Source organism: Carcharhinus amblyrhynchos, chromosome 19, assembly GCF_965287045.1.
Source record: "Carcharhinus amblyrhynchos chromosome 19, sCarAmb.v2.hapA, whole genome shotgun sequence".
NCBI classification, from domain to species: domain Eukaryota; kingdom Metazoa; phylum Chordata; class Chondrichthyes; order Carcharhiniformes; family Carcharhinidae; genus Carcharhinus; species Carcharhinus amblyrhynchos.
In genome coordinates, this window is record NC_137342.1 from 7311295 (window position 1) to 7324952 (window position 13658).

The 13658-nt window shown below is 43.2% G+C and overlaps 1 protein-coding gene across 1 annotated transcript in view; it reads left to right on the forward strand.

The window, feature by feature from the left end:
- The first annotated feature begins 1441 nt into the window (after window positions 1–1441).
- st8sia1 (ST8 alpha-N-acetyl-neuraminide alpha-2,8-sialyltransferase 1) overlaps window positions 1442–13658 on the forward strand; it is a 71857-nt gene continuing 59640 nt past the window's right edge. Inside the window, exon 1 of the mRNA XM_080207207.1 lies at window positions 1442–2149. Coding sequence (XP_080063333.1) covers window positions 1968–2149 — 182 coding nt within the window. The 5' untranslated portion in view covers window positions 1442–1967. The remainder of the gene's footprint in view (window positions 2150–13658) is intronic.

Genomic DNA, 13658 nt, shown 5'->3' on the forward strand with positions numbered 1-13658 from the left:
ATCTCGGCGCTGACAGATCGGCACATGCGCAGTGGCTCCCTCCACACAACGCTGCCGGCTTCTCCAGCGGGAGTAGACCCCACTCGCTGATTTCTCACGAGATTTACGCGAGGGCGCTCTGCAGTTCACAGAGTGTGGGAGATTCACTTTGAAAATTCCGCTGAGAAACCAGAAGGGTTTAGTCCCGTTTTTACATGAATTTGGCACTGAGAATTTTTTTGGGAGAATCCTGGCCTTGATCCCTCCTCCCAAATATCGCCATCTCCAAGGCAGGGTGACTTATCACTTCGGCTTTGTCTCCATGAAGGAACTGGGGAAGGTATTTTTTCTGACTGAATGCCAACATTTAAGTGCCTTAAAACGGAATGTGCCAAGCTGGAAGCTTGGTCAGTGGCAGCGACTCATGTTCAAAGGTGAAGAGAGGGAAATTTGGAATGGATGGGCACATTTTGATATTTTATCGTGAAACCACTATTAGCAATAATCTTAAACATTACCGCACCCTGTCTTGTGCCCTTTGTTGCTATCTCTCCCGGGTCCCCACCTACCGATCCATGAACTTTGACTGCTCCATCCCCTCTTCTGTCTCCCTAACGCTGAGAAAGAGTCACGTGGACCTGGCACATTAACTCAGCCTCTCTCTCCTCCGATGCTGCCAGACCTGCTGAGATTTGTCAGCATTTTTGGTCTCCATTTCGGATTTCCAGCACCTGCAGTATATTGCCCTTGCTTTAAAGTGTCGGGGCGTAGTTTGTTGCAGAAGCTAACCGACCTTAAGTAACTTTGAGGTCGCCCAAAGCACAAAACGGTGCCCCATATTGCACCCATTCTTGGAGATAAGCGAGAAGGGGTGGAGGGGGTGGGGAGGAGAGGAGACAGCAGAGGGTGATCTTCCAGTATTGGGTCCGAAGCTTCATTGTTGGGGTTGAGTGAGAGGGAGTTGGGCACCGTTTTCTTACATTCGCTGGTAAGAGGATTAAATTTGATTTGATTTATTATTGTCACCCGTATTAGTATACAGCGAAAATTATTGTTTCTTGCCTGCTATAGAGACAAAGCATACCATGCATAGAGAAGGAAACGAGAGCGTGCAGAAGACAGTTAGGGTGTGGAGAGAGATCAAAATTCAACATGTTTGACACTCCACTAGAGGGGGGAAAATATATCCCTTCTCCAGCCTAGTAATCCAGACAGAATTATAGAGGCGTGCTGAAAATAAAATTTAAGAGAACACATGATTTAAATTCCCTGTAATAATAAAACATTAGGGGGTTTGATTTACCCTGGCTGTGTAGAAGTCAAAGCTTTTGAAATGTGGCTTGATGAGTGAGCAGTGTGATGAAGTTGGGAGGGTAGGTGGGTGGGGGGGGTGTGGGCTGAGAAATAGCCTGAGTGGGGAGCCCTCCCACTTAACAGCAGGCAGGGCAAGAAGCAAGCGGCTGGTGGATGAGCTTCCCACACAAGGGGAGCTTTGTGCAGTGGGCGAGAGCATTGCATCCCCTGAGTCTACAAGAGCTCCTTTCTTTCTCTCTCTCTCTCTCTCTCTGTGTGTGTGCCTCTCTCCATTGATGCAGCAGCAGTGCTTTATTGGTGATTGCGGCAGATCCTTTGCAAACCTGAGCTGCGTATTTCTGATTTATATATTTCATTCTCATTTTTTTTTGCACTGCCCCACATTACAGGCAACGCACCGGATTTGAAAGGAAGGAGGTGGTGGGGGTGAGAATTCTGAGGCTGTTTTTGTTTCAAGGGACAGCTTCTTATTCTGTCCTCTAACTGGGCATGGGAGCTCTCCCCTTGCGCTCCCCCCTCGATTGCTGCATTGTTACCAACCTTTCGGAGAGGCTCCATCCTTTAATACGAGGAGAGGGGATCATGTGAAGCCGGACCACCACCACCACCACCCTCCTGACTCCCCACCCCTCACCCCCCAGGCAGCTCGCCCCCTCCCCTGTCCTGTAGCAGACATGCTGTGGAGGGGGCTCTGCCCCCGCTCCAGGCTCCCGGTCGGGGTGGCTCTGGGTGTCTTTGTGCTCTGCTGGCTGTACGTCTACCCCGTCTACAGGATCCCCGACGAGAAGGAGCTGATCAGCGAGATCTTGCAGCAGGCGAAGTGGAAGAGGAACCAGACAGCCATCGCCGCATTCAGGTAGGACAGGAGACGGAGGGGAGGGCGGGGTGGTTGGGGGAAAGAGGAATCGGCAGATATAGATTCATCAGTGTACAAATGAGACTCTGTATCCGGTACAATAAAAATACCCAGTCTGTATTATATACTGTAAAAAATACTCAATCCGTATTAGGTACAACAAAATACTCAGTCTGTATCAAATACAACAAAATACTCAATCAGTATTAGATAGAGTAAAAATATTCAGTCTGTATCAAATACAACAGAATACTCAGTCTGTATTAGACTCAGTCAAATACTCAGTCTGTATTAGATACAGGAAAAATAATCAGTCTGTACTAAATACAATAAAATACTCAGTCTGTATGAAATACAACAAAAATAGTCAGCATTAGATGCAAGAAAATACTCAGTCTGTATTAGATGCAAGAAAATACTCAGTCTTATTAGATACAGTAAAATGCTCAGTCTGCATTAGATAGAGGAAAAATAATCAGTCTGTACTAAATACAATAAAATACTCAGTCTGTATTAGATACAACAAAATACTCAGTCTGTATCAAATACAATAAAATACTCAATCTGTGTTAAATACAATATAATACTCACTACGTATTAGATACAATAAAATATTCAGTTTGTATCAAATACGACAAGGTACTCACTCTGTATTAGATACGGGAAATATACTCAGTCTGTATTCAATACAATAGAATACTAGGTCTGTATTAAATACAATAAAATACTCAGTCTGTATTCGATACAACAAAATACTCAGGCTGTATTAAATAAAATACTCAGTCAGTATTGGATAAAATAAAAATAATCAGTCTGTATCAGATACAATTCAATAATAGGTCTGTATTAGATACAATAACATGCTCGGTCATTCCGATACATTAAAATACTCAGTCTGTATTAGATACAATAAATACTCAGTCTGTATTAGATACAATAAATACTCAGTCCGTATTAGATACAATAGAATACTCTGTTTGTATTAGATACAGTAAAAATACTCAGTCTGTATTAGATACAATAAAATACTCAGTCTGTATTAGATACTGTAAAATACTCAGTCAGTATTAGATACAATACAATGCAGTCAGTATTACATACAGTAAAAATACTCAGTCAGTATTAGATACACTAAAAATACTCAGTCTATATTAGATACAATAAAATACACAGTCTGTATTAGATACAATAAAATACTTAGTCTGTGTTAGATACAATAAATACTCAGTCTGTATTAGATACAATACAATGCACAGTCAGTATTACATACAGTAAAATACTCAGTGTTAGATGCTCTAAAAATACTCAGTCTGTATTAGATACAATAAAATACTTAGTCTGTGTTAGATACAATAAAATACTCAGTCTATATTAGATACAATAAATGCTCTGTATTAGATACAACAAGTTACTCTGTCAGTATTAGATACAATGAAATACTCAGTCTGTGTTAGATACAATAACACACTTAGTCTGTATTAGATACAACAAAATACTCAGTCTGCATTAGATACAAGAGAATACTCAGTCTGTATTAGATACAGTAAAATACTCAGTCAGTATTAGATACAATAAAATGCACAGTCAGTATTACATACAGTAAAATAGTCAGTATTACATACAGTAAAAATACTCAATCAGTATTAGATACACTAAAAATACTCAGTCTGTATTAGAAACAATAAAATACTTAGTCTGTGTTAGATACAATAAAATACTCAGTCTATATTAGATACAATGAAATAGTCAGTCCGTATTAGATACAATTAAATACTCAATCTGTATCAAATACAACAAAATACTCAGTCTGTATTAGACACGGTCAAATACTCAGTCTGTATTAGACACGGTCAAATACTCAGTCTGTATTAGACACGGTCAAATACTCAGTCTGTATTAGACACGGTCAAATACTCAGTCTGTATTAGACACGGTCAAATACTCAGTCTGTATTAGACACGGTCAAATACTCAGTCTGTATTAGATGCAGTAAAAATAACCAGTCTGTACTAAATACAATAAAATACTCAGTCTGTATGAAATACAATAAAATACTCAGTCTGTATGAAATACAATAAAATACTCAGTCTGTATGAAATACAATAAAATACTCAGTCTGTATTAGATACAATAACACACTTAGTCTGTATTAGATACAATAACACACTTAGTCTGTATTAGATACAACAAAATACTCAGTCATGATTTGATACAATAAAATACTCAGTCTGAATCAGGTACAAATAACACACTTAGTCTGTATTAGATACAATAAAATACTCAGTCTGTATTAGATACAATGGAATACTCAGTCTGTATTAGATACAGTGGAATACTCAGTAAGTATTAGATAGAATAAAAATACTCTGTCAGTATTAGATACAATAGAATACTCAGTCTGTATTAGATACAATAACACACTTAGTCTGTATTAGATACAACAAAATACTCAGTCATGATTCGATATAATAAAATACTCAGTCTGTCACAAATACAACAAAATACTCAGTCTGTATCAGATACAATAACACACTTAGTCTGTATTAGATACAACAAAATACTCCGTCTGTATTAGATACACGTAAAAACTCAGTCTGCATTAGATACAGTAAAATACTCAATCAGTATTAGATACACTAAACATACTCAGTCTGTATTAGATACAATAAAGTGCTCGGTCTGTATTAGATACAATAATATACTCAGTCTGTATTAGATACAGTAAAATACACAGGCTGTATTAGGTACACTAAAAATACTCAGTCTGTATTAGATACAATACAATGCTCAGTCAGTATTAGATACAGTAAAAATTCTCAGCATTGGATACAGTAAAAATACTCAGTCTGTATCAGATACAATAAAATACTTAGTCTGTATCAGATACAATAAATACTCAGTCTGTATAAGATACAATACATTACTCAGTCTGTATTAGATACAATAAAATACTCTGTATTAGATACAATAAATACTCAGTCTGTATTAGATACAGTAAATACTCAGTCTGTATAAGATACAATACATTACTCAGTCTGTATTAGATACAATAAAATACTCTGTATTAGATACAATAAATACTCAGTCTGTATTAGATACAGTAAATACTCAGTCTGTATAAGATACAATACATTACTCAGTCTGTATTAGATACAATAAGATTCTCAGTCTGTATTAGATACAATAAATTACTCAGTCTGTATTAGAAACAATAAATACTTAGTCTGTATTAGATACAATAAATTACTGAGTCTGTATTAGAAACAATAAATACTCAGTCTGTATTAGATACATTGTAATACTCAGTCTGTGTTAGATACAGTAAAAATACTCAGTCTGTATCAAATGCAACAAAATACTCAGTCTGTATTAGATACAATAAGACACTCAGTCTGTATTAGATACAATAAAATATACAGTCTGTATTAGGTACTGTAAAAATACTCAGTCTGTATTAGATTAAATAAAATACTCAGTCTATATTAGATACAGTAAAATACTCAGTCTGTATTAGATACAATAGAATACACAGTCTGTATTAGATACAGTAAAAATACTCATTCTGTATTAGATACAATAAAATACTGAGTCTGTATTAGATACAAGAAAATACTGAGTCTGTATTAGATACAATAGAATACTCTGTTTGTATTAGATACAGTAAAAATACTCAGTCTGTATTAGATACAATAAAATACTCAGTCTGTATTAGATACTGTAAAAATACTCAGTCTGTATTAGATACAATAAAATACTCAGTCTGTATTAGATACTGTAAAAATACTCAGTCTGTATTAGATACAATACAATGCACAGTCAGTATCACATACACTAAAAATACTCAGTCAGTATTAGATACAACAAAATACTCAGTCAGTATTAGATACAATAAAATACTCAGTCTGTATTAGATACAATAAAATACTCAGTCTGTATTAGATACAATAACATACTCAGTCTGTATTAGATACAATAAAAATACTCAGGGCCCGATTTTACCAAAACGGGTGTGAAATCGCGGTATATTCAGGCATCGGGCCTTTACCGAGATTTGCACTTGAATCCAAACAGATCACGACACCTGATTTGGGCGTGGGTCAAATTGGTGCATTTAAATCGATTTATTGAACCGTGCATCCAACTCTACCGCCAAATCCCACTTTACCGTCTTCGGGTCCATTCCGGTTCCACGCTGTAAACAACCTGCTAAATAAAAATCCAAAACCGTTTCCTATTCTGCAGGGGAACCTCCGGACCCTGTCCACCTCAAACACCCTTCACAGATGCCCCTGCTAACCATCCCGGCAGAATGCCCCCCCCCCACCCCAGAATCGAACCCCCCCAGGAGGCCGGCCCCCCCGGTAGACCCCCTCACCCCGGATCAGACCCCCCTGGGAGGCAGACTCCCCCGGCAGACCCCTTACCTCTTGGATCAGACCCCCCTGGGAGGCATGCCCCCTTTGGCAGAGCGCATCCCCAACCTACCACGATCGCTGGTCTCCCTCCACCATCCTTCTCGACCATCTTCAGTCCTTTGAGAGCCTCCAGCGCCTTCCTGGTCACAGACTCTGAGCCACAGCTAAAGTGACCATTCTGCTGGTGTCCGCCAGAGGAGGAGGGGGCACAGATGGATCTCTGGTTGGGGTGGGGGCGGGGTGTGGGGGGGGGGGGGTAGGGGGAAGGGGGTGTCCACTGCCACTCTGCGGGCGAACCCTCCTCCCCACCGGAGGAATGAATCCCTCCTCCCGGAGTGGAAGTGCAGCCGTGCCATCCCACCAAACCTTCAGGATCAAAGTGATTCCTCACTAAGAAGATGAAGCAGAACCGGCCGATTCCACAGTGGATCCGGCAACAAGATCAGGGACAGAACTCCAAGAGGTGACACTGGAGAAGGACCACCCCCCCCCCCCCTCCCGGGAGTGCGGGGGGTCCGATTCTGGGGGGGGCCTGCCTCCCAGTGGGGTCCGAACCGGTGGGGGGGGGGGTCTGCCAGGGGGGGCCTGCCTCTCAGAGGGGTCCCAAGCTGGGCCTGTAGAGGGATATGCCATCACAGCCCCAGCCATCTCTCCCGCTCTGTTGCCCCTGCAGGGAAGAGTGATGAATGGCTGGGAGTGTACCAGTTATAGTGTATCCCTTTACAGGCCCAGCTTGGTCCTTCTCCAGCGTCTCCTCTTGGAGGAGGGATTCATTCCTCCGGTGGGGAGGAGGGTTCGCCCGCAGAGTGGCAGCGGACCCCCCCCCCCGACCCCTGCCCCCAAACCAGTAAGAAGTCTGACAACACCAGGTTTAAGTCCAACCGATTTATTTGATAGTAAACTCACAAGCTTTCGAGGTTTGTCTCTTCGTCTGGTGCACCGAAAGCTTGTGAGTTTACTATCAAATAAATCGGTTGGACTTAAACCGGGTGTTGTCAGACTTTTTACTGCGTTTACCCCGGTCCAACGCCGGCATCTCCACATCATGACTACTATTGGCCCCCCACCAAAACCAGAGATCCATCTGAGCCCCCTCCCCACCCCCCCCAGACGATGATCTGTGTCAGAGAGCTGCTGTCTCCACTTTCTGCTTTCTTTTCCTCCTGCAACTGGTTTTAATGATACAGCACACAAACAACTAAATATACACAAGTCAAATCCACACAAATGTAGTCAGGAACAGGAGGTACAGACTTAATGTGAATGGGTATTGTCTCATTAACATTCAAAGCATTTTCTCCATGCATTTGTCATGTAATAATAGAAATAAAAACCAGAATCTGTTTTTTGTTTCATTCCCTGTATCCTTCCTGTAGAAACACATTTTAATAAAACAAATGGAGTCGATCATAAATTAAAAAACGTAACTTATTAATGACACAATAATATGTGCAATTGTCAAGTTCCACTGGTGTCAACACCAGTCAAACAGTCCAGTGATGGTTGTTTATAAATTCCAAAATTTTGAAGACTACTTCCTCATCCAGAATTTGATATAATTGTCAACTTTAAATTCATCTTCAAATTGCTTCTCTTTCATTCTAGCTCTTTTGGGAACACGTTTGCACAATCTTGCTTTCCTTTCAGCTTCTGGCAGAAGGGAAACATCGACTAGCATCACTAGTACTAATACTAATTGTTTTAGGCTCCTTGTATCGGATATTGATAGTGGACCCATCAGGTCAAACTACCAAAACAGGATACAGCCTAGCATAGACCTGCATTCCAAAGGGAACGACTGATGTTGTATTGGAATTGTTCCTCCTGGGTACGCTGACACAGGATACACAGCAGGAAGCAATCTTTCAGAAGGCACAAACCACCACAGCTGTGTGCTCCAGCCCAGCACCCAGACGCGCTGCCTCCGATTTTCTTTTGAACTGCTGGAATGAGGATTCCGGGCTCGGATCCATATTACATCTGGATCCAGCCCTTAGGCTCTGATTGGCAAAATCGGGCCCTCAGTCTGTATTAGATACATTAAAATACTCAGTCTGTATTAGATATTATAAAATACATAGTCTGTATTAGATACAACAAAATAGTCAGTCTGTATCAGATGCATTAAAATACTCATTCTGTATCAGATACAGTAAAATACTCAGTCTGCATTAAATACTACAACATACTTAGCCTGTATTAGATACTATAAAATACTCAGTCCGTTATAGATACAATAAAATACTGAGTCTGTATTTGATAGAATAAAATGCTCAGTCTGTATTAGATACAACACAAATGGTCAGTATTCAATACAATAAAAGTACTCAGTCTGTATTAGATACAATAAAATACTCAGTCTGTATTAGATACAATAAAATACTCAGTCTGTATTAGATACAGTAAAAATACTCAGTCTATATTACATGCAATGAAATGCTTAGTCTGTATTAGATACATGAAATATACTCAGTCTGTATTAGATACAATGGTACACTAGGTCAGTATTAGATACAGTAGTATACTAGGTCAGTATTAGATACAATAAAATACTCAATGTGTATTAGATACAACAAAACACCCAGTTCATATTAGATTCAGTAAAATAGTCAGTATTGGATACACTAAAAATACTCAGCATGGATTAGATACAATAAAATGCTCTGTCAGTATTAGATACAGTAAAAATATTCAGTCTGTGATTAGATATAATAAAATACACAGTCTGTATTAAATACAGTAAAAATACTCAGTCTGGGATTATTGGATACAATAAAATGCTCAGTTTGTATTAGATACAATGAAATACTCAGTCTGTATTAGATGCAGTAAAAATATTAAGTCTGTTATTAGATACAATAAAATACTCCGTCTGTTATTAGATACAATAGAATACTCAGTCTGTATTAGATGCAAAAATAATGCTTAGTCTGTATTGGATGCTCTTTATTAGAAACTGGCTGCTTTGCCAAAGTTTTCAGCCTCACAATGCAAGGCGAAGTCTGGGCACTTTATACATTATGGCCGCAATTGTCACAAATTTGAGTCATACTCGTGTGAAAACTGGAGTAAATCAGGCTGTTTTTTCAGTTGGGGTTTCAAAATGAATGTCCCACACTCTGTGCATTGCAGGTTGCACGAGTGTGATTCACTCTGGTGAAGAACCACCGTGCTTCTGTGTACAGCAGTTCCAGGATTTTGATCTATCGACAATGGAGGAATGGTGTAGGGGGCCATACTGAGGTCCCGTTTTTGCCATCAAGTTGTGCCCCTGCTTGTGTGTAAGAACTTGGTAAAGTGGGGTGAGAGGCGTGACCTGCGCCTGCCTCCAGGCCGCTTCCGTCTTTACCAAGGCCCGAAAATGGCTGCGATCGGGACTGCACTCAAAACGGGCATTTGTATGCATTTAAATTGACTTAATATGGTGCATGCCCAGCCTTCTGGGCACCTCCCCCGTTACCACTGCGTTCGCCCATTCAGGTTCAGCACCAAACAGACATGCTGTATGGAAGTCCGATTCAGGCTCCAACTCGTGAGGAGAATAGTGCCGAGTATCCGGCGACTCTCTGCTTGAGATTAGTCAGGGGGAAGGAGGCCTGGGATCCGTCATCAGCCTTGGTGATGGTGGTGGGGGGGATAAGGGGATCAGTAATGTTCTGGGGGTGGGGCAATGTCTGTGGGGGCCAGGGAGAGACATTATCCGGTCTGCGAGGGATGCGGGTGGGCTGCTGCATTTTATCTATAAGGCGAATGGAATGTTGGCCTTTATAGCGAGGGGGATAGAATATAAAAGCAGGGAGGTCTTGCTGCAACTGTACAGGGCACTGGTGAGGCTGCAACTGGAGTACTGTGTGCAGTTTTGGTCCCCTTATTTGCGAAAGGATATAGTGGCCTTGGAGGGAGGTTCACTAGGCTGATACCAGAGATGAGGGGTTGGCTTAAGAGGAGAGATTAAATAGACTGGGTCTGTACTCGTTAGAGTTTAGAAGGCTGAGGGGGGATCTTATAGAGACTTACAAGACAATGAAGGGGATGGATAGGGTAGAGGTAGAGAGATTCTTTCCACTTAGAAAGGAAAACAGAATTAGAGGGCACAGCCTCAAAATAAGAGGGGGGCGGGTGTGGTGGGGTGGCTGCAGTTTAGATCAGAGTTGAGGAGGAACTTCTTCACTCAAAGGGTGGTGAATCTCTGGAATTCTCTGCCCGTTGAAGTGGTGCAGGCTACTTCGCTGAATATATTTAAGTCATGGGTAGATAGGTTTCTGATAGACAGGGGAATTAAGGGTTACGGGTAGAAAGCGGGAAAGTGGAACTGATCCACTTCAGATCAGCCATGATCTTATTGAATGGCGGGGCAGGCTCGAAGGGCTAGATGGCCGACTCCTGCTCCTATTTCTTACGTTCTTATCTTTTCTTTCTGCGTGTGCGCAGTTGGAGGAGCCGATCGGAGCTGCAGCATTTTGGGTGCATTAAGCCCTGCCCACAGGCTTGCGTAGCGCGGTCCGGAATCGCTGATATTTTTTCAGGCAGAGTGTGTATGGGGGTGCCTCAGAACGGGATTAAAAATCGGATCTGAAATGCTCCCAGTTTCAAGTCCACCCAGCACTTAGAATCAAAATGGCAAAGCAGGGCCCAGAGTTCACGTGAAAACTGGAGTAATTCATGCTGGTTTTGTTCAGTGGGAGCTCAGAAAAGAACATTCCACACTCTGGGCCCGATTTTACCACCATTTTCATTCTCAGTGCTGAATCTGGGTGTAATGCAAATCCGAATTAGAAATCTGCTTTCAGGCACCCCCCCCAATATGCACTCAGCCTGAAAAAAAAATAGTGTGTTCCATGTACTGTGGGTGGGGCTTAGCACGGCCGAAATGATGGGAGCTCTGAACTGCGCGTGCGCAGTTAGAAAAACATTTGAATTAGTGTGTCCCTGTCAGATCGCTCCCGAGCTGCAAAAGGCAGAGAAATTGGCCCGGGAACAAAAAGCGGGAGTGATGGCCCCCCCCCCCACCCCCCCCAGACATCATTGTCCCCCTTTATCCACCACCCACCCCACCCCGCTACCCAGACCGATCGTGACCCCCTGGCACCCACCACCGATCGCCCGCGGAGTGGCAGCGGACCCCCGCCTCCCCCCCCCGCCCCTCCACCGCAGACCCATCTGCCAACCCCCCTTCACCAGCGTTCCATCTGTCCCCCCCCCACCACCAGTGAGCGATCGGGCCTGCCTCTTTCCCCCCCACCACCCACCTCCCCCCCCCCCCCCCCCCCACTCCTCAGAGAACGATCTGGCCTCTCTCCCCCTTCACCCCCCCCCCCAAAGAATGGCCTGGCCTCACTTACCACCCCACCCAGAGGAACATCTGGCCCGCCTCCTCCTCCTCCCTCCCCACCAGACAACGATCAGCCCTCCCTGCCACCCCCCCCCCACCACCAGACAACAATTAGCTCTCCCTAGACAACAATCGGCCCTCCCCACCCTCCCCACCAGAGAAAGATCTGACCCATGTCCTCCTCCTCCTCCTCGCACTGTTGAGTGCACTAGAGTGAGTCAAGTAAAAAATCTGTGGGTGGGGTCTGTTCCTGCTGGAGAGGCCGGCAACATACCGCTGAGTGGGCCACTGCACATGCGCCGATCTGTCAGCCCCCAGTTAGGCCTACACGCAGTGGTCCCGCAATCGGGAGACTGGCAGTGTGGCACCGCTGTGCATGCACCTATCTGGGCGCTGACAGATTAGTGCATGTGCAGTGGCCCACTCAGCACTCTGCTGCAGGCCTTACGGACCATCGCTGATCAGCCCATTGAAATCCGGAGTGGATCACGCTAGTGCACTCTACAGCACACAGAGTGTGGGAGATTCAATTTAAAATTCCCGCTGAAAAAACATGGGTGGCACGGTAGCACAGTGGTTAGCACTGCTGCTTCACAGCTCTAGGGTTGTGGGTTCGATTCCCCGCTCAGGTCACTGTCTGTGTGGAGTTTGCACATTCTCCTCGTGTCTGTGTGGGTTTCCTCTGGGTGCTCTGGTTTCCTCCCACAGTCCAAAGACTGGTTAGGTTGATTGGCCATGCTAAGAATTTGCCCCTTAATGCCGAGGGATTAGTGGGCATGATAGGGGGTTAGGGCCTGGGTGGGATTGTGTTCTGTGCAGACTTGATGGGCTGAAGGGCCTCTTTCTGTAGGTTTCTATGATTCTAAAACCAGCATGATTTACTCTCGAACTCACACAAATTCGACACTTAGAACTTTATGGGGAGATAATTTATAAATTGCACAGACTAGTCCTTGCACTGTGGGACTGAGAGCTTTGGCAAAACAACCAGTTCCTAATGAAGAACCCCGCATCCCCACACATGTGGCCCTCCATCTGTAACTTGGATCATTTTTGCACCAGAATTCAAGTTGCCCGAGAGATAAAACCAGCTAACAATTCATTGTGTATCTCAGAGAGGTTTAGTTGTCACTATGGCTAGTTTCGGGGGGTGGGCGGAGGGTGGTACTGAGAGGGATTGATTGTAATTTGGTGCCCTGACTCTGCACCCCTCACCCCCAGGACATTTAATTGTCCACCCTTCCCCTTTATGTCAAAACCACCTAGCTTTTTAGTTGCATAATGCCTCTAATTAAAAAAAATCAGGCAATAGATGATATTTGAAGTTCTGCTTTTTTTCCCCCAGTAAATTAGAGATCTCACATTTAAATGCCCTGCTGGAATACATGCACATGTGGTAAATTTTCACCTAAGTCATATTACATATAAGGTGTCTGTTTCTGGGCCTCATACAAGAATCTAATCACGGCGTCTCGCACACTAAATGAATAAGTTATATGTATGTCCTCAGATACTGGAGCAGTTCATGTTCAAATACAACAAGACAATATCCAGGCTTGGGCTGACAAGTGGCAAATAACGTTCGCATCACACAAATGCCAGGCAATGACCATCACCAATAAGAGACACTCTAACCACCGCCTCTTGACGTTCAATGGTGTAACCATCACTGAATCCCCCGCTGTAAACATCCATGAGTTACCATTGACCAGAAACTCAACTGGACTCACCACATAAACACAGTGGCTACAAAAGTGGGTGG